Here is a 26,279-nt window from a genome sequence, read left to right as displayed (position 1 = left end):
AAGATACTGGATATAATGATGAGATGCTTGTCTCCACCCTAACAATGCATTTCGTTGTCCACAGAGTGAAACGGCGGGCTGTCAACCTCCCACCTATGTATCTCTTTCGATTGGTGGATACATCTTGTTATCTGAACACATTTCAATATTCGATGAGGGGTGTTGATGTCAACCACCTGTATTCAATGGAGAGTGAGATGCTATGCTGGCTCATGAATATGCATAGACCGGCTCAAATATCAACAGGGACAACTCTGATTTAGTGTTTTTCTTTCTTTCAGGAAGTCAGCATCACACTTATATCAGTACACACGTAGCCGATATAAGCATTACGAAACTTCTATTAGATCAAATAAGCCGCATGTATCAAAATAGCAATACTTTTTTATCTTTACTAAATTCGACACTCATATTGCCCCCCCCCACACAAAAACTCCTCACCTGCTTAATACACTGAACAAAAATATAAACACAATATCTAAAGTGTTGGTCCCATGTTTCATCGGCTGAAATAAAAGATCCCAGAAATGTTCCCTACTCACAAAAAAACGTATTAATCTCAGCTTTTGTGCACAAATTTGTTTACATCTCTGTTAGTGAGCATTCTCCTTTCCAAGATAATTCATCATATCAAGAAGCTGATTAAACAGCATGATCATTACACAGGTGCACCTTATGCTTCGGACAATAAAAGGCCTCTCTAACATGTGCAGTTTGTCACACAACACAATGCGACAAATGTCTCAGGAATGTCCACCAGAGCGGTTGCCAGATAATTGGACGTTAATTTCTCTGCCATAAGCCGCTTGCATCGTCATTTTAGAGAATTTGGCAGTACGTTCAACTGGGCCTCAACCGCAGCACACGCATATGGCGTTGTGTGGGGGAGCAGGCATAAGCTACGCACAACAAACACAATTGCATTTTATCGATGGCAATTCGAATGCACAGAAATAATGCAACAAGATCGAGGCCCATTTTTAAAAAATGTATCTGTGACCAACAGATGCATATCTGTTTCCTCAGTCGTGAAATCTATAGATTAGGGCCTAATGAATTTATTTCAATTGACTGATTTTCTCATATGAACTGTAATCCTTGAAATTGTTGCGTTTGTGGGCCTCTTGAGTGCTAGCTGTGCCACGAGAGATTCTGGGTTCGAGTCCAGGCTCTGTCGCAGCCAGCCGCACCGGGAGACCCATGGGGCAGCGTACAATTGGCCCAGCGTTGTGCGGGTTAAGAGAGGGTTTGGCCGGCAGGGATGTCCTTGTCCCATCGCGCACAAGCGACTCTTGTGGCGGGCCGGGTGCAGTGCACGCTGACATTGTCGCCAGGTGCACGGTGTTTCCTCCGACACATTCATTCGGCTGGCTTCAGGGTTAAGTGGGCATTGTGTCAAGAAGCAGTGCGGCTTGGTTGGGTTGTGTTTCGGAGGACACACGGCTCTCGACCTTCGTCTCACCCGAGTCCGTACGGGAGTTGCAGCGATGAGACAAGACTGGGACTACCACTTGGATACCACGAAAATGGGCTAAAAAAAATATAATCATAAAAAAACCTTAAAATAAATAGAAATTGTTGCATTTATATTTTTGTTCAGTATAAATAATGATATACTAATAACGTGGACATATTTTGGGTGACGAAAACCCTCTCACTTCGCCTTTTCCTAAACCAGGGGTGGTGTAATTCTGCATATCTTAATCCCACAAACCCTGTATTTAGCAGGGAATAATATTTGCTCAATATCAGCTCAAGCTGCGCAAATTGATCAGAATTACTGATCTACAAATTGTATTCCCTGCTAACTAATAGGTTTTGTGCGATTTAAGATTTGCTGCACTTCACCTCCCCTGGTTTTGGCAATCCCTCTGCCAAACACATACGCACAACCAGACATTGATTGATTGATTGGAGAAAGCATGTGTCAATTACAGAACATTTCCTAGGGTTTCCTACCTGCAGCAACACCAGTGGACAGTGCTGGAATTACTGGAAAAAAGCAGTGCCTCAACTCCTGGCCCTATGAGAGACAAACACACACACACACACTTCCTAGAATCCCTCTTCTCCTCCATCACAGTGATGTAGAGTCCTGAGCATGGGGAAACACCTTTCCCACTGCCAGGAACACACACACACTTACTTAGTGGACACACACTTCTCCTCTGTGAGCTTTTGGACATACACACTTCTACTCACAGAGCGTTTGATGGTGAGAAGAGCCTGGACACCAAGAAGCACATACCATACTGGTTCTTCAGACTTCATCGTTTCTCCTGAACTCAGGTAGGATTTAAAGTCAGTTGCTTTGTTCAGATTGGTTTATTTGCTCACCTATTAGTAATATACAGTATTTGTTGTCTGAGAAGACATTTATGTACTTGTTTGTGGTGTGTGGATTGCAAGGGCGAACTAACCGGCATCATCGTATGTATAACGTGTTTCTGTGTTCAAGTGTAGGCTTTGGTTCTGGTGGGGTCATCAGTTTTTTTTATAGACAATATTTTAGCACATCATTTTATTTTACTAGGCGAGTCAGTTAAGAACAAATTCTTATTTACAATGACGGCCTAGGAACAGTGAGTTAACTGCCTTGTTCAGGGGCAGAACGACAGATTTTTACCTTGTCAGCTCAGGGATTTGATCTAGCAACCTTTCGGTTACTGGCCTAACGCTCTAACCAATAGGCTACCTGCCGCCCTCAAATGTATCTGGGGACATTATCTGTTTTTGACATTTCATTGAGTGATTTACTTACTTGCATGACTGTCAATTGTTTTTCTCCTCAAAAACAGTTTCATAGCTTTCAGTCAGTGATTTGGGTAACAAAACTGTCCTTCCAAAGAACATTGGCCATATCAAATGCCGAGGGAAATGTTGGAAACATTCTTTATGATGTATCTTTAAGCTCTCAATATAAATGACTGATAGCATTACATTTTATTGTATGACAAATGTACCCTAAAATATGAATCATTAGACAAATAACCTGCTGTTTTACATCCATCTCATGAGCTAGGTGGAGACTGGCGCCAAAGCCTCTTCCCTCCTTGGCAGTTCTGCACTCCTTTTTGTTTTTAACTGCAATACATTGAAAACATGATTTATCACAATTTATGCCACGCTGTTTGAGCTGGGATATTTCACAACACATCAAACACACATATCTTACAAAGATCTAAAAATATGCCAGGATAGGTTTAGACAACGATAACAAATAATACATTTTCAGCCTCATAGACGTCCATACAAACCAATGCGTTCCATTAGATCTGAATGCTAACAGAACTCCGGGAAATATCAGAAAGTTGACGCAAGTTCTTTGAAACACCATGGCCATCTTCTGGTTCTGGAGGTGAATATCATTTAAGGAAAACAAACTGTTTAAACTAGATAAAGATAAGCATCCTGAACATACTTAGATTAACAGCGAGATGTATGTTTAGCAGGTTGGCAGAGGCTAATCGTTTAAAAATGTTGGCCAGTTGATATCCGGGACAGTCTGGTGAGTGTCAGTGTGTGTTGTTATGACAGGGGCACTAACGTAGACGCTGGTCTGAACCCTCCTACTATTCCCCCTTTCAGCCCTGGGCCTGGTAGAGAGGAGAGAGAGAGGAGGAGAGAGAACTCTCATCACCAGATCTTCAGGATGGATAAAACGTGGACAGGTGAGTTATTTAGAGCGGGATGTCTTAACGGTAGTAACGTCACACTTTCCTCTTTGGGTAAATCCAGTTGAATTCAATCACTTTTTGACAGCACCACTTTTGATTTGAATGAAATCATATATACATATTTGCCTAAAGTGACTTTTGGACATGAATGACGAATCATTCAAGAGATTGCACTTCTTTGGTACTCCTTGTGTATATGTCCTTATTGTTATTTTATTGTTACTATTTCCTTTTAAACTCTGCGTTGTTGGGAAATGTCTCGTAAGTAAGTGTTTCACAGTAATGTCTACACCGGTTGCATGTGAGATAAAATTGTATTTTATTTAAAATTGGACCTTTTTGCATACCCCACCATACCTATTTTATCATTGAAAAAAATGTAAAGTAATTTCCAACATTCACTCAATGCGTTCTGGGTTTTTACGAAGTGCAGGACAAGCTATTCCATCAGAACGTGTTATCGGACAGTTAGATGATACCTACTTATATTTTGGAAGTTAATATATTCCATTTAGATAAAACATGAGGCATAATAACCGTCATCAGAAGATACTATTAACACAAATATTATTTGCCACATAAATAATAGCAGAAGAATAATGCTCTCATTGAAAACTGTACACCCGATGTTGTCTTCTCACACTATTCAAACTCCACAATCGAATAAATAGCCTTTGAAGCTCTCTTAGCCAATAGATCACATATTGAAAACAAATCATCTGAACTGAACTACAAACATATTTTGGAATGTCTGTGCCTCCTTGACAAACACAAATCAATATCCAAAAACAGCATGTATACAGCATGTATATTTTTTTCCGCGAACCTGTGTAACCGGAGTAAAATGGTTAGCGGGGTGCGCGCTAATAGCGTTTTAGTTGGTGACGTCACTCGCTCTGAGACCTTGAAGTAGTTGTTCAACTTGCCCTGCAAAGGCCGCGACTTTTGTGGGGCTATCACGATGCTTCGAGGGTGTCAGTTGTTGTGTGCCGAGGGTCCCTGGTTCGAGCCCAGGGTGGGGCAAGGAGAGGGACAGAAGCAAAATTGTTACACCTGCACATCATCATCTCCTCATTTGTAGCAACAATGTGAAGGTTTATGGCAGGGGAAATGGTGTTACAGTAGTCTAATGTGAGGGGTTATGGCAGGGGAAACGGTGTTGCAGTAGTCTAGTGTGAGGGGTTATGGCAGGGGAAACGGTGTTTCAGTAGTCTAGTGTGAGGGGTTATGGCAGGGGAAATGGTGTTTCAGTAGTCTAATGTGAGGGTTATGGCAGGGGAAATGGTGTTACAGTAGTCTAGTGTGAGGGGTTATGGCAGGGGAAATGGTGTTTCAGTAGTCTAGTGTGAGGGGTTTATGGCAGGGGAAATGGTGTTTCAGTAGTCTAATGTGAGGGGTTATGGCAGGGGAAATGGTGTTACAGTAGTCTAGTGTGAGGGTTTATGGCAGGGGAAACGGTGTTACAGTAGTCTAGTGTGAGGGGTTATGGCAGGGGAAATGGTGTTTCAGTAGTCTAGTGTGAGGGGTTATGGCAGGGGAAATGGTGTTTCAGTAGTCTAGTGTGAGGGGTTATGGCAGGGGAAATGGTGTTTCAGTAGTCTAGTGTGAGGGGTTATGGCAGGGGAAATGGTGTTTCAGTAGTCTAGTGTGAGGGGTTATGGCAGGGGAAATGGTGTTACAGTAGTCTAGTGTGTGGGTTTATGGCAGGGGAAACGGTGTTACAGTAGTCTAATGTGAGGGGTTATGGCAGGGGAAATGGTGTTTCAGTAGTCTAATGTGAGGGGTTATAGCAGGGGAAATGGTGTTACAGTAGTCTAGTGTGAGGGGTTATGGCAGGGGAAATGGTGTTACAGTAGTCTAGTGTGTGGGTTTATGGCAGGGGAAACGGTGTTACAGTAGTCTAATGTGAGGGGTTATGGCAGGGGAAATGGTGTTTCAGTAGTCTAGTGTGTGGGTTTATGGCAGGGGAAATGGTGTTACAGTAGTCTAGTGTGTGGGTTTATGGCAGGGGAAACGGTGTTACAGTAGTCTAGTGTGAATGGCAGGGGAAACGGTGTTGCAGTAGTCTAGTGTGTGGGTTTATGGCAGGGGAAATGGTGTTACAGTAGTCTAGTGTGAGGGGTTATGGCAGGGGAAATGGTGTTTCAGTAGTCTAGTGTGAGGGGTTATGGCAGGGGAAATGGTGTTTCAGTAGTCTAGTGTGAGGGTTATAGCAGGGGAAATGGTGTTACAGTAGTCTAGTGTTTATGGCAGGGGAAATGGTGTTTCAGTAGTCTAGTGTGAGGGGTTATGGCAGGGGAAACGGTGTTACAGTAGTCTAGTGTGAGGGGTTATGGCAGGGGAAATGGTGTTTCAGTAGTCTAGTGTGAGGGGTTATGGCAGGGGAAATGGTGTTTCAGTAGTCTAATGTGAGGGGTTATGGCAGGGGAAATGGTGTTTCAGTAGTCTAGTGTGAGGGGTTATGGCAGGGGAAACGGTGTTACAGTAGTCTAGTGTGAGGGGTTAAGGGGAAATGGTGTTTCAGTAGTCTAATGTGAGGGGTTATGGCAGGGGAAATGGTGTTTCAGTAGTCTAGTGTGAGGGGTTATGGCAGGGGAAATGGTGTTTCAGTAGTCTAATGTGAGGGGTTATGGCAGGGGAAATGGTGTTTCAGTAGTCTAATGTGAGGGGTTATGGCAGGGGAAATGGTGTTACAGTAGTCTAGTGTGAGGGGTTATAGCAGGGGAAACGGTGTTGCAGTAGTCTAGTGTGTGGGTTTATGGCAGGGGAAACGGTGTTGCAGTAGTCTAGTGTGTGGGTTTATAGCAGGGGAAACGGTGTTGCAGTAGTCTAGTGTGTGGGTTTATAGCAGGGGAAACGGTGTTGCAGTAGTCTGTGCGGGAATAATGACAAGTGAACCTGGGGAGCTGTGTGTTCACATTGCCGGAACCGGACTCAGATCACCTCTGGAGATGCTTTCAGTTCGGTTCGCTTCGGAGGCTCTTTTGAGAAGTCTGAGTTTCTGTGGAGTGTTCACACTGCAAAAAAAAATGAAGCGAACCGCACTGAATTCACAAAGAATGTCTGAAAGGTACCACGTGTGAAAACACCCATAGACCCTATTTTACATCATCAGACGTTTTTGTGTTGTGCCCGCCATCGGTTGAGACAAAACATGCTCTTGAATACAGGGTTGTTGTCATGTTTTGGCTGTTAATTGTACTTAAATGGCAATTAAATTGAAATGTCAACTTTCAAATGCTACCACAAAGATGGTAGAGAATGTTGACTTGAATGGGAATATCTTTTGTTTTAAATTATACTGTCAATCCTCCATAGGAAACTTATTGAAATTATAGAAATCTAGACAATGGAATGGACATGACCATTTCATTTGACATTCAACACAGGTGGCCCGGCGGCCATCTTTGTGGTATTAATTAGAAGTAAACATTTCAATGATAGAAATGACACCCACCCTGTATCCAGGAGCATGCTGTGTCTCAACCAATGGTGGGCACAACACAAAAACCTCAGATAATGTAAAGTAGGTTAAAGTAAGTTAAAACATATGCTAATATGAAAAAATTCATAGTTTAGGCATTTTTAGGTAATTGATGTTGAAGGTTAAATTACATTTTTATTTAATTTCTTTAAAAAAGTTGATCAAGTAGTTTGACAACCCTGTTTGTAAGCATTTAAATGTATTTTTTCCAGTGAGGAAGATATGTATGTCTCACGGTGTGCCGGGTTCTGCAAAACGGGTTAACTTTGAGCACCATTTATCTCCTGAATGTTCTGGCATTCAGGTCCAAAAAGTCACTTTCTGACCACTTCTTCCACGGGAAAACATGTCTGGAGAGTGTTGTTTCAATCAGAAGGGACAATGTCAAAAAGTTATTGAATTCAAATGGATTTAAACTTCATATCTTGTCTCACACTTTCATGTTCTGGAAATGACCAGAGAACCACCCTGCTCTGTGTTGTTTTTTCCTTGATATAGCTCCTCAAATAATCCCCATTATCAAGTTGTTCCTGATCTTATATTTCCAGAAAGAGATCATCATCATCATTGAACACACACACTTAAAATCCTATTTTCCCTAACCCTTAACCTAACCTAAACCCCTAACTATAAATGTAACCCTAATCTTAATCCTAGTTGTAAACCTAACCCCTAAACCTAAAATGGCCTTTTTTCCCTTGTGGGGGCCAACAATTATTTTCCCCTTGTTTTACTATCCTTGTGGAAAACAGAGGACTTCTGTCTCCCACAAGGATAGTAAAACCAAACTTAAAATGGTGTGTGTGTGTGTGTGTGTTTGTGTGTTTGTGTGTTTGTGTGTGTGTGTGTTTGTGTGTGTGTGTGTTTGTGTGTGTGTGTGTTTGTGTGTGTGTGTGTGTGTTTGTGTGTGTGTGTGTGTGTGTGTGTGTGTTTGTGTGTTTGTGTGTGTGTGTGTTTGTGTGTGTGCAGCTGTGCCACCGTGTGTATCGTGGAAGAGGCCGTAGAACAGACCCTGGCGAAACCTGACTCCTGTGGTGGGGGGGTGTGCTCGGGGCGATGCGGTGCCCCACCCTGCTGGCCCTGCTGGCAGGGGTCATGCTATACCTGGTGATAGGGGCGCTGGTGTTCCGGACCCTGGAAAGCCCCCAGGAGAGCAAGGAGCACGAGAAGCTGCTCCGTACCACACATGACTTCCTCCGAAACCACTCCTGTGTCACCGCACAGAACCTCAGCGATCTCATCATGGTACACACACACCAGAGCACACACATTTGAGCAGAGAAATAGACACACACACCAGAGCACACACATTTGAGCAGAGAAATAGACACACACACCAGAGCACACACATTTGAGCAGAGAAATAGACACACACACCAGAGCACACACATTTGAGCAGAGAAATTTTGAGCAGAGAAATAGACACACACACCAGAGCACACACATTTGAGCAGAGAAATAGACACACACACCAGAGCACACACATTTGAGCAGAGAAATAGACACACACACCAGAGCACACACATTTGAGCAGAGAAATAGACACACACACCATAGAGCACACACATTTGAGCAGAGAGATAGACACGCTCACACCAGAGCAAGCAGACATAAACACACATAATATACACCTTGGCAGGAATAACTTCAGAGAGTGAAAGCATACACTTGAACAGACAGACGAGTTAAAACACATCTGAGAAGAACCTCACCTAAACAAAGTCCCGTGTAGAACCCCCACTGAGAAGGTGTAGCCCAGGGGTAGGCAACTACATTCAGCCATGGGATGATTTTTGTCAGTGTGGATGGTCGGTCGGGGGGCCGGAACATAATTAGAATCATTTATAAATGAATCACAACTAGGCACCAAAAGGGCTTTGAAATGAAAATGACATTGAGACATGATCATGTCTTTTAAAAAAAAAATTATATATACTTGGAAACAGATTTCCTAAATTAAACACTTTTTAGCTGAATTCCTGGTAATTTTATATTTATTTATTTACTAAAAACTAAAATCCTAAAAAGAACACAGACCCCAGATGTAGCCCTAGTCTGTCTGTTCTGTCTCTGTAATGTCAGAGTGTGGTGAAGGCGGTGGAGGCGGGCCTGGATGTCAAACACAGCTCCACCAACTTCACTAGCAGGTGGGACCTGGCCAGCGCCTTCTTCTTCTGTGGTACCATCATCACCACCATCGGTGAGCCTTTGTTCATTTTTCCCTCCTGCAAACCATTTGGTAATAACGTAGTCAGCCAGATGTGTATTTTGAATTTGACAGAAAATGAATGATCCAATCTCAGAAATACAATGAACCTCAATAGACATGCTGGTGAATTGAATCTTTGTTAAATGATAGATAGATAGATAGATAGATAGATAGATAGATAGATTAACATATAGGTGAATGTATATGGTCTCCCTCTGTCCGCAGGGTTTGGCAATCTGTCTCCCAGGACCAAATGGGGCCAGCTGTTCTGCGTGTGTTATGCCCTGGTAGGGATCCCTATGTTTGGTTTCCTGCTGGCTGGTGTCGGGGACCACATGGGGACGGGGCTGAGGAAGGCCGTGTGGAAGATGGAGACACTCTTCCTGGTTAGACTGTCTTGTCTCAGTGGCTGCTTCATTTACAGGATGTCATCTCATTGTTCTCGCCTGTCTCAGGGGCTGCTTAAGTGATGTCACTGTGCTGTAAACAGAAGAGGCCGTCTTGGAGTCTCTAGCACGTGAAACATGTTACACACAAGTAGAACAGAAGCCGGCTTAAACATTCAGTCAGTCATTAGATACTTCCCAATGTAACTTTGCAGTACTAAAAAAAACAAAAAATTATTGTTTCTGTTTATCAAAGAAAAGGCACATTATTTGATCATCTTGAGGAAGATCTTACCCTCTCCATCCTTTTCCCCTCATCTCTCCATCTTTTAATCCTTCAGTCTTTCCCTTCTTATTTTGTGTCCCCTTCTCTCTCTGCCCCTCTCTCAGAAGCGGCGGGTCAGTCCCACTTATGTGCGGGTCATGTCTGCTGTTCTGTCCATCCTGATTGGCTGTCTGATCTTCCTCGCCGTGCCAACGCTGGTGTTTAAGGAAGTGGAGGACTGGTCCTTTCTGGAGGCGCTCTACTTTGTGGTCATCACTCTGACCACGGTCGGCTTCGGAGACTATGTAGCAGGTACGAAGTGAACACTTGTTACATGAAAGACACTGTACACACTTTGGACAGTACAGACTCTGGAGAGTACACACACTACACATTTCTATCAGTATACACACTGTGAAAGATACACTTGATATTTCATAGGGATATGGGCCTGTCTAAGCCCTTTTGTTTGTGTGTATGTGCATGCTTGTGCTCCTTCGAGTCCATGCGATTCCAATGCGTCAATGTCCTTGTGCGTAGGTGCTAACCGGCGGGACGGAGATCTGTTTAAGCCCCTGGTGTGGCTCTGGATAGTGTTTGGCCTGGCTTACTTTGCTTCCATACTCACCATGATTGGGAACTGGCTGCGGGTGCTGTCCAAGAAAACACGTGCTGAGGTGAGTGGTAGTGAGTGGGACACAAACCAAGTGATTGGAAGGGCTGGTGAAAGGGTCCATATGACAAGATCTGGACAAAGATTTTACTGAAAGGCAATTTGGATTTGTACTGTCAATATTTACTTATCCTCTGTCTCTCTGTCTTTCTCTGGGTCTCTGGGACACCTCTCTCTTTCTTTCTCTGACTCTTTCCCTCTCCCTCCCCTTTCTCTCTCTCAGATGGAGGAGTTGAGGGCCCATGCTACAGACTGGACACAGAACATCCAGAACATGTCCATGGACTTCCGGATCCCCAACCCTCTGGAACTCAATGACCCCTTCCTGCTGCAGCGGCGCCGCTGGAGACGCAGCACCCGGCAACGGGTCCGCAGGGGGGCGCTGGGGCACCGCGGCAGGCAGGGCGCCACAGGGGAGAACGGACATCTGCCCAATAGGTGGGTCACACGCTCCATGACCCGTCTGGAGGTCGTGAGGTTAGGGGGGGGTGAGGTTAGGACTGAAGGGGTGAGGTTAGGACCAGGGATGGGGCTAGGGGTAGGTTTGAGGGCAGATTGCAGGGTCAATGCGAGGTCAGAGGGGCGGATGGTTGCGAGGTCACTGTCGATGCCTTTGGCGCGCTCCGTGATGGAGTTAGACTATGACCCTGATCCTGTTGCGATAATGATGATGCCATGGGAGTCTGGCTCTGTGTCCGAGTCTCCAGAGTCTGACTCCAGATCAGTTGTCTCCTCCTCTGACTCTCACACCTCTGACATGTGTAGGCCAGTGCGGAGGATGCCTTTTGCTAGTTTTGACCCCAGTGGGTCTCTCTGTACTGAACAGAGGGGACACCATGGAGGATCCAGGCTGGTATATTTCAGGGAGGACGTCCGGTTCCCTGTGCCTCTCCAGCAACTCCCCAAGTCACCCAACTCCACAATGCCGCTCCCCATGCCGCTCCCCATGCCCCCTTTGCCCACCCCGCCAGGCTGCAAGATGCTAGATTTCTTCGGGGAGAACTTGGCCTACATCGACGAGTCGTCGGACACGCTAAGTGACCGGAACCAGACGGTTGAGGGAGGTGTCAGTCCTCGTCCCCGGATACACTGCATGAGGAGGCAGCTGAAGGAGAGGAGGGACAGCGACATGCAGCCCCCCTCTAACCCACCGACTCCTCCCCCTCTTTCCCATCTCAGAGACTGACACCGTGACATGCAGTCCCCTCATTTAACCCCCCACCCCTCCCCCATCTCAGAGACTGAACAAACTGACAGACACAGGCCCTGAAGGGGGATACTAAGGCTGGTCTTTACTAGTGTTCAAAGGAGAAGCAGACCTTAAAGCTCAGATGGACTTATCTACTGGGGATCAATGTGGACCAGGCCAACAATTTATTAGATCTCACTGACTGAGGACCACAGTCACCATTGAGAAATATTTGTATGAAAACCAATGAATGTATTCAGCAGCACAGGTATAGAATATATAAACTGTCTCAGCTCAGTGAAGTCAGACTCACTGGGTTGAGAAATAGTACCAAGTGTAGTACCTCTGCATAGGTGTAGAGGCTGCTGTCCTGTCTGCTACTGGAGCTCAGCCCAAACCTCAGACACCGTTTTTAAATGACACTAAAGTGGATGGACTTTTTTTAATAACCATTTAGATCTGGTGTCAGAGATCCATGTCCCTGTATATCCAGTGTCCTTCAGCATGTGGGATATTCAGTACTCTGCTTGTATAGCTTGTTTGTTTTGACGCTGTTCTGTTGCCCTGAATGTGTATGTGCCAAACTGGTATTTAAAATAGAATTGTGCTTTTCTAAATAAAGAAAAGTCCCATACAAACCTACAATACTGTATGTTTGATAGACTGATGAGATAACAACATGATATACTGTGTAGAGAGGCCTTGGGGAGAGGTGTGGGTGGGGCTAGAAGGGATGTCAGATTGTATGTTTACATACTACACACACAAGCACGCACACACACACACATTACACACCGTCTCAAAGTCACTCACCCAGACACACACACTCAGACACCCAGAGGAGTGTTACTTTGGGATAAGTGCAGGTTGAATATAGTAAGGGGTGGTTAGGTGGAAAGGACTAACAGATGCTGGGCTGGTTTACAGCCGGGGACGGAGGGGTGGGACCTCACCACACCTCCGTCCTGCAGCCTGCCAGCCACTCAGGGGTCTACCCCCCTCATGTCCTCTCACCCCTCCTTCCCCTTTACAGAGACACCACACGTCCTTTTCCCAGAGAGGCTGGACAGGGACGGGCGGGGCCCCAGAAAGGCTCACAGGGAACTGGGGGAGGAGGAGAGGGTTAATGGGGGTACAGTCTGGTTACTATGTCCGACTCTCTAGGCACTATCTATTTTTCATCACCTTTCTGTGTTTGGCGCATAAAGCAGACCGACTTGGCAGCCGAACAGACCCACTCTGTTTCTCTCTAGGTTCAGTGTCAACCACAGCAGTACACAGACCCTAGAGATAAACATACAGAACACTGCAGTCTCTCTCTCAAACCACTGAAATACCAGAAGGCCTAAATATAATTTGAGTTCCAGGGTGGATGTATTTTGAGTTTTTATGCATCTTATCAAAAGTGGTTAACGTGGCCAAACTTTGATTTGTGTGACTGGATCAATGTTTTCAATATGACCTTAACATTTTATACAAACAGCAATCAAGTAAGAAGTAAATGACAAATAAATAAAAAGTGTGGTTACAGCTGTGCAAAGCCCTACCATGCCAGACCTAATAGTTACAAATTTGCTAAGGCTACAAAATGGCTACCACCGTCCAATGTGGATGTGTTCCAAATTGGGCCTATCAGCCCATGTCTCTCCTTTGAAAACCTCCTTTCTGTTTCATTCCTCCTCTCCTCTCACCACAAACCCCGAACGGGTTTAAATCTGGCATTCCGTGAGTGGTCGCTCTGGAAATCTTTCACATCCTGTTTACGCCAGCAGATTTCAGCCCTTACCGCAGAGAGCTGGCTAGAGGCCTCTACTGCCTGGACACACAACCTCACTCTATCCTTTATTTTGCTTCCCGTCTCATATTTCTCGCTCTTTCTCCTTCTCTGTCCTCTCCTCACTCCCCTCTCTCGCGCTGTCATTTTCTCTTCTCTCTCTCAGCCTCTTTCTCTTCTATCCTCTCTCAGCCTCTTTCTCTCTCCATCTCCTTCTCTCCCTCTAGCAGCCCAAAGGAAAACTAGCTCACATCAACAGTTCACATCAAAATCTTCTCCCTTTAGGAAATGCACACAGATCTCTGCCTAAAGCTACTTGGTGGAGTTTACATAATCTTATGCAACAAGCACACATTGTATTTCCAACCAAAACACTTTAATATCAGATTTTGAAAATGTGAAATAAAGTTTAATAAAGCTATTTCAATTAATAAGATATTTACAGTATTTTTGACCTTATGAAAGTGGGGAAAAGACCCACAGTTGAAGACAATTTCTCAGTTTCATACTTGTGAGATTTGAAAAAAAAAACAGCCTGTGCCAGACTCCGACTGTGTAAGTGAAATGAAGGGTTGAATATATAGACAGAGAGGGTCAGTCTGTCCTTTTTGCTTGAGGAGCACAAGTAGTCGTTGTTTTGTCAAGCTCTTTTCCTCCTCCTTCCCCCTCTCCCGTCGCTGGGCTCCTGCGTCAGCGGCACTTGCAGGACCTGACCACCATGTTGGAGAGCTGCTCTACCTTGGGCGTTCGGCCCATGAAGTACACGATGGTCAGAGGCTCCAGGTCCTGAGGTACGCAGCACGGAGATGCCGACGCCTCAGGGTTCAGCTTGTTATACAGTGGCAGGATCTGTGTGTGTGTGAGAGAGAGAACATGAAATATCACAAAAACACTACTTAAAGAGAGAGTTCAACCAAATTACAAAATGACACATTGGTGTCCTTACATTGAACAGGTATGAAAGTGATCCATGCTTTGGTTTAGTTTCCCTGGCACTGTTTCCTTTTGTGGCACATTTCCCATTCAAGTCATGGGACCGATATTATAATTTTTTGCACGTCATATCCAAACCATCCGAAAGTATCTAAAATTGACTGACTGTGAAGCTCAACAAAGTCACTTATAGATGATTTGAACTTTATGAGTGAAAAATGTTAACGGTTGCATGACTTGAATGGGATTTGTGCCACAAATGCTAAAACGTTAGCATGTGGAAACAGTAGCAGGGAAACTAAACCAAAGCATTGATTGCTTTCATAACTTGTCCATATTTGGTATTTGTATTTATTATGGATCCCCATTAGCTGTTGCCAAGGCAGCAGCTACTCTTCCTGGGGTTTATTATGGATCCCCATTAGCTGTTGCCAAGGCAGCAGCTCCTCTTCCTGGGGTTTATTATGGATCCCCAATAGCTGTTGCCAAGGCAGCAGCTACTCTTCCTGGGGTTTATTATGGATCCCCAATAGCTGTTGCCAAGGCAGCAGCTCCTCTTCCTGGGGTTTATTATGGATCCCCATTAGCTGTTGCCAAGGCAGCAGCTCCTCTTCCTGGGGTTTATTATAGATCCCCATTAGCTGTTGCCAAGGCAGCAGCACTCTTCCTGGGGTCCAAACACATTAAGACCCTTATATTACACATAAAACAAAAGCTAAACAATACATCATATAACTCTGTCACACCACCACATATCCACGACTGCTTACAGGGAAGGAAACTAATTGGTCATTTTGTCAATTTGGGCGCACTAACCCTTTAAGTACTTCCATCTAACCTTACTACTGTGTTGAACAATATGGTTCTTTAGGAGCACTGGGATGTGTAACCAACGGACTGTGCAGGGTGCTGAGATGACAGGACATTTCAGCTACTTGTATAGCCATGCTGTAAAAGTAAGTGTATGGTAATAAAGCCATAAGACCTGACTGTGACTGAGGTGATAGAACATTTATGCCACTGTAGTGATTGGGGGTTAACTAACCATGTTGTGGTGGTTGGGGGTTAACTAACCATGTTGAAGTGGTTGGGGGTTAACTAACCATGTTGAAGTGGTTGGGGGTTAACTAACCATGTTGAAGTGGTTGGGGTTAACTAACCATGTTGTAGTGGTTGGGGTTAACTAACCATGTTGAAGTGGTTGGGGGTGAACTAACCATGTTGTAGTGGTTGGGGGTTAACTAACCATGTTGTAGTGGTTGGGGGTTAACTAACCATGTTGAAGTGGTTGGGGGTTAACTAACCATGTGGAAGTGGTTGGGGGTTAACTAACCATGTTGTAGTGGTTGTCAGCGCTCCAGAGGTATGGGCAGCTGCCAGAGCAGAAATTGGCCTTGTAGCCCTTCGGCTCGTGGATCCACTTCCAGTTCAGGTCCCGGCGGAAGTCGATGTAGAGAGATCGCAGGCAGCAGCCCGCGCCTGAATTCCTATAACAGGTAGGAGAGATGGACAGAAAACACTCTTTCATTCTGATCCACACAGAATATATCCTACTTAATAAGTTTCAGGACTGCAAGCCTAGCAGACTCCCTATAAGCCTCCAATAGATTCATAACAACAATACAACGATCATCAATAATGTGGCTATGAACAAATATGCAGTGATTCTGTATATCAAAGACAAAAATAAAGAGATAGCGCTGATAAGTATATTCTATGGTTGTAGATAACAATGTAGGTTTTTGGCTTCTGGATCAGTGTTTCCCCTACCTGGAGCAGGTGGTGGTGTCTGCAGCAGCCCTCCTCTTGCGGGTCTTTTTGCCCGGGTTGTCTACCCTGTCACTGGGCAGCAGGGTGAGGATGAGGTGGGGGGTCTTGGTACTAAACTCTACCTGGCCCTTAGCCCCCGGCTTCCGCACCTGCTGCTGAAGCAGCTCATCATCCAGACCTTGGGAAGAGGAGGAGGAAGAGAGGGGGAGGGAGAGGAAAATGAGGGAGAGGGGTGAAGGAGGAGCGAGAGAAAGGGTTGGTGTGGAGTGATCTCATGGAGACATACTGTAATGGGAACATTTGTCAGCCAGAATGCTGTGTGTAAGTGAATTGAGAAGCTCAATCATTAAAAAAAGAGCCATGTGTTACGTGTCTATGTTACTTAACATAAACAAGTTCTACAACAAGCAGACCTGCGAAGCGTGTCTCCAGCTCCTCACTCTTATTGAACACAATGCTGTTGGTGGAGGGAATGAAGGTGCAGCATGGACAGTGAACACCCAGCTTCAAACCCAGGTTCCTCTCTGAAAGAGTGATATGGAGGATGAGAGGATGGTGAGAGGAGAAAACAGATATATACCTCCAAATGCGTGTGCAATAACCACTAACTTAACAACATTCAAGGTGTCAAGGAACATTTTACGTGACACCTTGAATGTTGTTAAGTAGATAAAGGAGTATAGAGCCATGTGATATGCTTGTCAACGTACCCTTATGAGCCAGCCAGTCCTTCACAGTGTCAGTGACATCCACAGAGAGCCACGCCCCCTTGGTCCGTGGGCGAACAGTTCTGGAATCGATGTATCTCTGCGAGGGGCCTGTTGGCTCTTCTGGCTCTATCACCTGACAGAGACATAGAGGGAGAAACAAAGAGAACCAGAGGATAGCGTGTAACCCTCTGTAGATGTGCTCTTGAACATCAGTCCACAGCTGGCACAAGGGAGCGTTTACAATGAAAGTGACTCCAAAATGACACTACATTATTTACCATTCATTTCTATTGGGCACAAAATCATCTGAAACAAAACCAAACTGAACTGCAAATGTATCCAACACGTTTGTAGAGTCACAAACTAGGAATAAGGGATCAAATACTAAACTTTTGACTACTTTATTTATAAGAATTTGAGCGGTGTCAATGATTTCAACCCCTACCTTTCTGAGAGAAACAAATGATTACTTGTTAAACAAAATCTCTTTCTCTGAGCAATAGTATTATTATAAAATAATATAATTTCCCAAAACATTTTTGCATACAATGTAGCTCTGTATTATTAATTTTATACAATCGTTATTGCTCATTTTTATGAAGGGTGTCAATCATTTCAGACTCCACTGTATTGCAGTTGCAGTTCAATGATATTGTGACACCTGGAGTGGGTATATGATATTGTGACACCTGGAGTGGGTATATGATATTGTGACACCTGGAGTGGGTATATGATATTGTGACACCTGGAGTGGGTATATGATATTGTGACACCTGGAGTGGGTATATGATATTGTGACACCTTGAGTGGGTATATGGTATTGTGACACCTGGAGTGGGTATATGGTATTGTGACACCTGGAGTGGGTATATGGTATTGTGACACCTGGAGTGGGTATATGGTATTGTGACACCTGGAGTGGGTATATGGTATTGTGACACCTGGAGTGGGTATATGGTATTGTGACACCTGGAGTGGGTATATGATATTGTGACACCTGGAGTGGGTATATGATATTGTGACACCTGGAGTGGGTATATGGTATTGTGACACCTGGAGTGGGTATATGGTATTGTGACACCTGGAGTGGGTATATGGTATTGTGACACCTGGAGTGGGTATATGGTATTGTAACACCTGGAGTGGGTATATGGTATTGTGACACCTGGAGTGGGTATATGGTATTGTGACACCTGGAGTGGGTATATGGTATTGTGATGGGTCTACCTGGTGCAGGTAAGTGATGGTGTAATGTTGTCAGTACCTGATAGAGCTCTACTCTCTGCTCTGAGGTGCGGGCCTGGGGGTTGGGTGCTCTGTAGATTCTGAACTCAGCTTTGACCAGGTTGCTGGAGTTCCTGTCCACACCACTCACATCGAATCCCACCACTCTGTAATATGGGCTGGGGACTGGAGGGTTCACTGCATCTATGGGAGTGGTAAGAGATATAGGACTTATTGGAAATACTAATACCTGGACATCAATTCATTAATAAATATGCAATCTTCACTTCAACCTGTATGCACAAATTACCTCGACTACCAAGTACCACCTGTGTTATAGCCTCGTAATTGTTATTTTATTGGTACTTGTTATTCTTTTTTTACTTTAGTTTATTTGGTAAATATTTGGTAAAATCTTCTTGAACTGCACTGTTGGTTAAGGGCTTGTAATTAAGCATTTCACGGTAAGGTCTACACTTGTTGTATTCGGTGCATGTGACAAATAAAGTTTGATTTGAATCTACAATATATGCTAAATATTGTATAGCCTATCCGAGCGTCTCACACACATATCCTAAATCATCGAGGTATCTGACAAATGGTTGACAACTTGGCAAGGGTGGTAGGAAGGGTTGAGTTGGGTACTTTCTAAACGTAATCGGTTACAGTTACAACCTGTCCAAAATTGTAATTAGCAACGTAATTTTTGGATTACCCTAACTCAGTAACACAATCGGATTACTTTGTTACTTTCCCGTTACGAGGCATTAGAAGAAGACAAAAAGGATCCATCAAAAGCGTTTGGTGTGTCATCATGGTGGTCTCTGACCTGTGGTCAGACACTCAGGTGGAACGCATTTTTTCAGTGCTGAATTGAATGTCATTGATAAAACAAAAATATGTCATCATGTATTTTTTTCCGCGAACATCCTTTCTGAATGTAAAAGTAATCCAATAAGTAATCACGTAGTTTTTCAAAAGTATCTGTAAAAATTTTTTTTTTTGTAATCAGATTGGTGGTTGGAAATCATTACGCATATGCGTTATAGTGCTGTACAACGTTTTTATATATATATAAATCACTTATATAAAAAGGGACCACGATTGATTTGCGACATATATTGAAAATATAATTGTGGAAAGCGCCACTCACTGATGTCTGTGCGCTGCGGAAGCATGTCTATGCGCTGAACCTCTTTTGCATAATAATCCTCCTCGCTGCTCTCCCGGTCGCACGCGGACTCGGCCTGGCGCGCACGCTCCTTCAGCAGCTCCCGAGTGCTGTTGTAGAGCAGCATCACCTCAGCGGGCACAGTGTCGGGCTGAGGGCTCGGTGCGGGGGGCTCCGGTGGGCTCCGGTAGCGGAGCTTGCTGAGGATCTGACCGCGAACGGCCTCGATGCGCTTGGACTTCTGATCATCCAGGCTGAATGACTGGCAGGTGGAGAGCCCCTCCGCGGACACCGCCAGCCGGAGCAGCAGCAAGGCGAGGTGGGTCAGCCACATAGTCCGGTGGTCAGATTGGTGAACGGACTCACTCGGCTCCATATGAAATCTTCAGGAATCTTTCAGTCTGTGTCTGTCCGGTGCAGTCCAATGCGCACTGAGGACCTGTGTGGAATCCAATGCGCACTGGCGAATGTTTTAGCAACTCCCAGAGTGTAAACTTTATTAACAGAGAATTTACGTTTGAAAAACTTCTAACACGTAAAAAAACAGAAAACAATCTGCCAAATAAGTGAAAAAGAAATACAATTACAATTTAAGAGTGCTAAATGACAAACATGTAATGTAAATTTAAGAGTTCAGCCCATGTCTTACATTGCAAAGTTCTATCAAATAATTTGGAAAGTGTATGTTTATTCATGTTCTTCTCTGACAGCCTCTGAGCAAATGAAAGAAAAAAATCACTATTATTTGTATTTTTTATTATCGGAACTGAATGCTATAGATTCCTGCTATAAGGGTGACTTCACTGGTTAAATAAATTATAGTCATGGGCTATGAATTTACACACATTTTGAGAAAATGTTGATGTAAACCAATCAGCATGGTTGGCTCGTCAAATTATTTCACACTACATACAAGTTAGAATATGATTAAATCCTCCAAGGAAGAAATATTTGTACTCCTGAAAAATAAAACTCCTCCAGAAAAGTTTAAATACATTATAGAGCTTAGGGTAAGCGTTGGTACAGTCCCATCCTTAGAAAATGAAGAACAATCTAATCCTCTTGATTCTTCTGATGTGGATATCAGAGGGGGAAAAACGATCCACTACAGCAAAAAGGTCTGATGCCACTCTTTCATTTCTTGGCAAGAAAAATAAATCATCCAGAGCTGTGGGACAGTAACTTCAGTGTGCAATGCAAGGTGTGTGTGAAAGAGAGAGACAGACAGACAAAGCAACAGACAGAACGAGAGACAGAGAAACACAGTGGGTGATGGGTATGTGTCATTATGTAGGTATCTCCCTCTCATCAATTCAGAGTACACACACACACACACACACACACAAAAAAATAGCAGATATATTTTTCGAAAATCTCCACACCACAAAAAGGGTTTGCACAGGCCTCCCATCTATCCTCAGGTAAGTATCTTGTTGAAACATGTCAAAACCACCACTTGATAAGTAGCCAGGCCTAAAATCTGTCCATGATTTGTCCATGTTACCCAGTCTCCATTGCAAAGCTAAAAAGTTATAGATGGAGTTTGCTAATTCCTTGGCTTGCCATATTTGACTGATCATGGTCTCATTCGTCTTCCCTCTAGTTATTTCCATAACTGTGACATGTCTCCTAAGTGTGTCCTACATAAATGTAGGCCACTTGTCCCATATCTTAGTATTTATTTCAATCTTTTAATTTTCAGTTATGAGTAGCCCAGTTATTCAGTCCCACCCTGTCTCTTTCTTTCTCTCTCTCTCCCCCTCCTTCCCTCTCTCTTACTCTTCTTCCCAGTCTCATTGTTAATTACAGTTCAGAAGCCAGGGACTGTTAATCTGTCAAAGGAGGCTTTTATTGCAGCTCTCTCCCCATCCCATTATACTGTTATTATAGTTTCGGCTCCAAGGCTGTAATTGCAGTAAGTAGAAGGGATAGGTACTACAAAGAGAAAGAGAGTAAGAGACGCAAGCAGCCCAAAGGCTTGTGGCAGGATTTTTTCTCTCCTTGCAAGGTTTCTAAAAATGATAACACTACAGGGGAAGTTTGGGAACAAACACATTCTTGTTTCAACATGCTGTGCCCCAGAGCCTCAGACGGTGCACCCCCATGGCTGCTCAGAGCAAATTTTGCCTACGTGGATCTAGGGATGTTTGGCAACAGCCAGTGTTACTGTCGGACCTGGGGTTAATGGATCAAAGGGGCCTAGTGGTTAGTTGTAGAATTGCAATGTGTGGGTATAAAAATACTTCCTCAAAAACAACTTATCCCTGGCTGGAGCTTTTTCGCTTTTCCTCAGTCCAAATATAGTCATGACTCGCCACGTCATCTATCCCCTAGCAGTTCTCTTGCCTGCGACAACAAACTCAAGGATATGGTTCTCTCTCTCTCGCTCGCACACACAAACACTGCTGTCCCATGTTATAGAGACATTGAACCACTGGTCACTCCCGTTTCACACTGTGTATTTAAATACTGCATCCTGACATAGCTCATTCTAATATTTATACTACTGTACATTGTATTTTAGTTAGTGTTTATACACACCACTTTTGTATTTATATACTGGATACTTGACATAGCTCACTCTAATATACAGTACATGACCAAAACTATGTGGACACCTGCTCGTCGAACATCTAATTCCAAAATTGTGGGCATTAATATGGAGTTGGTCCCCTGTTTGGAGGCTGTTAGAGCAGCACTCTTCTGGGAAGGCTTTCCACTAGATGGTGGAACATTGCTGCGTGGACTTGCTTCCGTCCGTTGGACTGCCAGATGGTGAAGTGTGATTCATCACACCAGAGAACATATTTCCACTTCTCCAGAATCCAATGGCGTCAAGCTTTACACCACTCCAGCTGACACTTGGCATTGCGCATGGTGATCTTAGGCTTGTGTGTGGCCGCTCGGCCATGAAAACCCATTTCATGAAGCTCCAGACGAACAGTTCTTGTGCTGACGTTGCTTCCAGAGGCAGTTTGTAACTCACTAGTGAGTGTTGCAACCGAGAACAGACGATTTTTATGTGCTACGAGCTTCAGCACTCGGCTATCCCGTTCTGTGAGCTTGTTTGGCATACCACTTTGCAGCTGAGCCATTGTTGCTCCTAGACGTTTCCACTTCACAATAACAGCACTTGCAGTTGACTGGGGCAGCTCTAGCAAGGCAGACATTTGACAAACTGACTTGTTGGAATGGTTGCATCATATGATAGTGCCACGTTGGTACCAATGTTTCTCTATGGAGAATGCATGGAGGTGTGCTCAATTTTATATACCTGTCAGCAACAGGTGTGGCTGAAATAACCAAATCAACTAATTTGAATGTGTGGCCACATACTTTTATATATAGTTTATCTACTGCTGTACATATCATTCTTAGTCTAGGTTGTGTAAATTCCCCCAGTGTACATATGTAGATTGCATTTTGATACTGCTAGAGTGCTATTTGGGTTGTTAATTGGATTCGTTGTTAATTGGATTCGTCCCGCCATCCTTAATTTCTTTCCTTTCTTTTTTTGTGTATTTTTCTGCATATTTTAGCTGTTTGACATTTGACTGCATTGTTAGGAGCTAGTAACATAAGCATTTTGCTGCACCGCTATAACACAGGCTAAACCGTGTACGTGACCAATACACTTTGATTTGATGATTTACAGTTGAAGTCGGAAGTTTACATACACCTTAGCCAAATTCATTTAAACTCAGTTTTCCACAATTTCTGACATTTAATCCTAGTTAAAATCCCATTTTAGGTCAGTTAGGATCACCACTTCATTTTAAGAATGTGACATGTCAGAATAATAGTTGAGAGAATGATTTATTTCAGCCTTTATTTCTTTTATCACGTTCCCATTCGGTCAGAACTTTACAAACACTCAATTAGAATTTGGTAGCATTGCCTTTAAATTGTTTAACTTGGGTGAAACATTTTGGGTAGCCTTCCACAAGCTTCTCACAATTAGTTGGGTGAATTTTGGCCCATTCCTCCTGACAGAGCTGGTGTAAGTGAGTCAGGTTTGTAGGCCTCCTTGCTCACACATGCTTTTTCAGTTCTGCCAACAAATTGTCTATGGGATTGAGATCAGGGCTTTGTGATGGCCACTCCAATACCTTGACTTTGTTGTCCTTAAGCCATCTTGCCACAACTTTGGAAGTATGATTGGGGTCATTATACATTTCCATTTGCGACCTAGCTTTAACTTCCTGACTGATGTCTTGAGATGTTGCTTCAATATATCCACATCATCATCTTTCCTCATGATGCCATCTATTTTGTGAAGTGCACCAGTCCCTCCTGTAGCAAACACCCCCACAACATGATGCTGCCACCCCCGTGCTTCATGGTTGGGATGGTGTTCTTCGGCTTGCAAGCGTCCCTTTTTCCTCCAAACATAACGATGGTCATTATGGCCAAACAGTTTTATATTTGTTTAATCAGACCAGAGGACAGTTCTCCAAAAAGTATGATCTTTGTCCCCATGTAGTCTGGCTTTTTAATGGCGGTTTTGGAGCAGTGGTTCTTCCTTGCTGTGCGGCCTTTCAGGTCATGTCGATATAGATACTTTTGTACCTATTTCTTCCACCATCTTCACAAGGTCCTTTGCTGTGGTTCAGGGATTGATTTGCACCAAAGTATGTTCATCTTCAGGAGACAGAACTCGTCTCCTTCCTGAGCGGTATGACGGCTGCGTGGTCCCAGTGGTGTTTATAGTTGCATACTATTGTTTGTACAGATGAACATGGTGCCTTCAGGTGTTTGGAAATTGCTCCCGGCGATGAACCAGACTTGTGGAGATCTACAATTTTTTTTGTGATGTCTTAGCAGATTTCTTTTGATTTTCTCATGTCAAGCAAAGAGGCACTGAGTTTGAAGGTACACCTCCAATTTACTCAAATGATGTCAATTAGCCTATCAGAAGCTTCTAAAGCCATGACATTTGGAATTTTCCAAGCTGTTTAAAGGCACAGTCAACTTGTGTATGTAAATGTAATGTATGTAAACCAAATTGTGATAGATTACTTCACTTATAATTCACTGTCTGTAAACAATTGTTGGAAAAATGTCTCGTGTCATGCAAAACTATAGTTTGTTAACAAGAAATTTGTGGAGTGGTTGAAAAACGAGTTTTAATGACTCCAACCTAATTGTATGTAAACCGCCGACTTTAACTATCACAGTTTGACATACTTTACCTTTCAATCATGACTAAATATAGTATTGATATGTATTTTTTTTTAAACATTATGTAGTTGATGTGTACCAGTATTTATTTATCTGTGTAAATTAATTACAAGGAAAAGCAGGGTACCAAGGAAACCAAGGAGTTGTACTTCTACGGCAAAAAATCCACCGAAACATTTCTATAAAAATAAATAAAACAAAATCAGCTCACAGATATTGGACAGCATTCAGATCCGTTCTGTGGTTTTCTTGGGGCAGCAGTGTGTTCACATTTCATTGCCCAAGGTACTATACTATATAACCAATTCAACAGTGTGGTATTTCTTCCTATCCACTCAAACAATAGTCCAGTTTTCCCCTCACTTCTAATGCCAGCAGTCCCATACAATGAACGGTTGGGGTGAGAGGGTGGAGGGTGGGTTAGCATATAACCAACCCCCCTCCTCTATGCCTCATCCTCATTCAGCAGCATGTTGGGGACCCCCCGAGAGATGGGGAACTCACGGCCAGACTCTGGGCACTGCAGACACCCTTCCAGCACCTCCACCTGGACAGAGATAGATAAATGTCACATGACCTGTAGTTACTCTGCGTGTGTGTGAAAATAGGGTTAAACCTACAATCACGTTTTATCAAGCAGAATGAAAGTGCCAAGAGGGAACATGACGGAGACTCTACCTAACCTGACCACTAGATGTCCTCATATTCCCATAATAAATACACTATGCTTCTTTCTATTGACCAAAATAGTAGTTGATAGAACTAAGTAATGAACAACAACAGGTTATTTATGGTGAACCTCACCTCCAGCAGAACCCGGTGTACTTTACGCAGGAAGTCTTCATTATTCTCATAGTCCGTGACGAGCTCTGCAGGTAAATCTTGGAGATGACCCAGCTGGAGAAAAGACCACAGTTAGGAATTAGGATATGCAGGAAGACAGTGATATTGCCATACAACCACAATCACTTTAACAATATTTTAGGTAAAGCCTTTCTGTATCAGACCCAAGTATAGTTAGTGGACATGTCATCTAGCTGTTGGCCTAGCTAACTATTCTACCTCTGTTGGATACAGTAGCTTGAAATGACTTTGTACAAGTGTGTTAGTCAGACAGACGGACTAACCCCATCAGCCGCCTGAACCAGGGCGCTCCACTCCAATTTTGGGATCATTCGACTCACGAAATTGGGATTAAACTCCACCTCACTCACTTTCACCTCCGTCGCCTGGGATCCGCACAAACGGGATGAAAAAAAACACATATTAGCTAGCTAAATACGTGGTGCATTTAACACATTGCAAGTTGCCGCAACACTACAAGTAGTTTTGAGCAGACTTCCTTACCTTGATGAGGAGAGGGTATCCTTTGGTTACCCCTTTCACGTGAGAGGTCAACATGTTGTGCGTCAGTAGTTTCATGCTTACAGTCTATGAATGTCGCTTATATAATCAAAGAAAGTGAGAGAACCAGTAACTTTTTCAATATATACTATATCTACAGTAACTTTAATACTCTACCGTGCAAACTAAAAACAATGAGTTTACATGTGGACCGGAAATGTCGAAATTGCAACAGTAAACAGTTTCCCCCAAACACAGACCATCCTAAAAACAGGTTCCTAGCAGTACA

General features: G+C 43.7%; 3 protein-coding genes across 4 annotated transcripts; 1 reads left to right on the top strand and 2 right to left on the bottom strand.

The window, feature by feature from the left end:
- Positions 1–1,532: 1,532 nt before the first annotated feature.
- Positions 1,533–12,525, top strand: kcnk4a (potassium channel, subfamily K, member 4a). Of its 2 annotated transcripts, none has more exons than XM_042303267.1 (8): positions 1,533–2,289; positions 3,589–3,671; positions 8,131–8,406; positions 9,244–9,361; positions 9,596–9,657; positions 10,147–10,333; positions 10,562–10,698; positions 10,918–12,525. In XM_042303267.1, exons 3-8 carry the CDS (start codon positions 8,218–8,220, stop codon positions 11,878–11,880), a joined length of 1,656 nt encoding a protein of 551 aa, XP_042159201.1. In that variant the 5' UTR covers positions 1,533–2,289; positions 3,589–3,671; positions 8,131–8,217; the 3' UTR covers positions 11,881–12,525. The 2 variants fall into 2 exon arrangements, with proteins under 2 accessions (XP_042159201.1, XP_042159200.1); XM_042303266.1 differs by having other exon boundaries at positions 1,534–2,289; positions 9,596–9,756.
- A 1,491-nt stretch (positions 12,526–14,016) lies between these two features.
- tgfb5 (transforming growth factor, beta 5) lies at positions 14,017–22,080 on the bottom strand. The gene is made up of 7 exons (XM_024383313.2): positions 19,448–22,080; positions 18,335–18,498; positions 17,071–17,203; positions 16,774–16,884; positions 16,361–16,538; positions 15,924–16,077; positions 14,017–14,506 (listed from the first exon to the last, which is right to left on the bottom strand). Exons 1-7 carry the CDS (start codon positions 19,839–19,841, stop codon positions 14,348–14,350), a joined length of 1,293 nt encoding a protein of 430 aa, XP_024239081.1. The 5' UTR covers positions 19,842–22,080; the 3' UTR covers positions 14,017–14,347.
- Positions 22,081–24,711: 2,631 nt separating this feature from the next.
- Positions 24,712–26,234, bottom strand: trmt112 (tRNA methyltransferase activator subunit 11-2). Its single transcript, XM_024382503.2, has 4 exons — positions 25,994–26,234; positions 25,774–25,875; positions 25,451–25,543; positions 24,712–25,193 (listed from the first exon to the last, which is right to left on the bottom strand). The coding sequence occupies exons 1-4, from the start codon at positions 26,066–26,068 to the stop codon at positions 25,092–25,094; spliced, it is 372 nt and encodes a 123-aa protein (XP_024238271.1). The 5' UTR covers positions 26,069–26,234; the 3' UTR covers positions 24,712–25,091.
- Positions 26,235–26,279: the final 45 nt, after the last annotated feature.

This window comes from Oncorhynchus tshawytscha, linkage group LG21, assembly GCF_018296145.1.
Source record: "Oncorhynchus tshawytscha isolate Ot180627B linkage group LG21, Otsh_v2.0, whole genome shotgun sequence".
NCBI lineage: Eukaryota > Metazoa > Chordata > Actinopteri > Salmoniformes > Salmonidae > Oncorhynchus > Oncorhynchus tshawytscha.
The sequence above is the reverse complement of the archived record's forward strand: the minus strand, read 5'-3'. Positions and strand labels throughout refer to the sequence as shown.

Bases quoted from the DNA above. Each gene is read 5' to 3' on its own strand.
- kcnk4a (XM_042303266.1), top strand. From the start codon at position 8,218: ATGCGGTGCCCCACCCTGCTGGCCCTGCTGGCAGGGGTCATGCTATAC. The intron at 9,362-9,595 runs GTGAGCCTTTGT...CTCTGTCCGCAG, and splicing joins TACCATCATCACCACCATCG to GGTTTGGCAATCTGTCTCCC. The intron at 10,334-10,561 runs GTACGAAGTGAA...CCTTGTGCGTAG, and splicing joins CTTCGGAGACTATGTAGCAG to GTGCTAACCGGCGGGACGGA.
- tgfb5 (XM_024383313.2), bottom strand. From the start codon at position 19,841: ATGGAGCCGAGTGAGTCCGTTCACCAATCTGACCACCGGACTATGTGG. The intron at 17,204-18,334 runs GTACTGACAACA...TGTCTCTGTCAG, and splicing joins AGAGAGTAGAGCTCTATCAG to GTGATAGAGCCAGAAGAGCC. The intron at 14,507-15,923 runs GTTAGTTAACCC...ACACACACACAG, and splicing joins CTGACAACCACTACAACATG to ATCCTGCCACTGTATAACAA.
- trmt112 (XM_024382503.2), bottom strand. From the start codon at position 26,068: ATGAAACTACTGACGCACAACATGTTGACCTCTCACGTGAAAGGGGTA. The intron at 25,876-25,993 runs GTAAGGAAGTCT...TGCGGATCCCAG, and splicing joins GATACCCTCTCCTCATCAAG to GCGACGGAGGTGAAAGTGAG. The intron at 25,194-25,450 runs GTGAGGTTCACC...ATCTCTGTCCAG, and splicing joins TACACCGGGTTCTGCTGGAG to GTGGAGGTGCTGGAAGGGTG.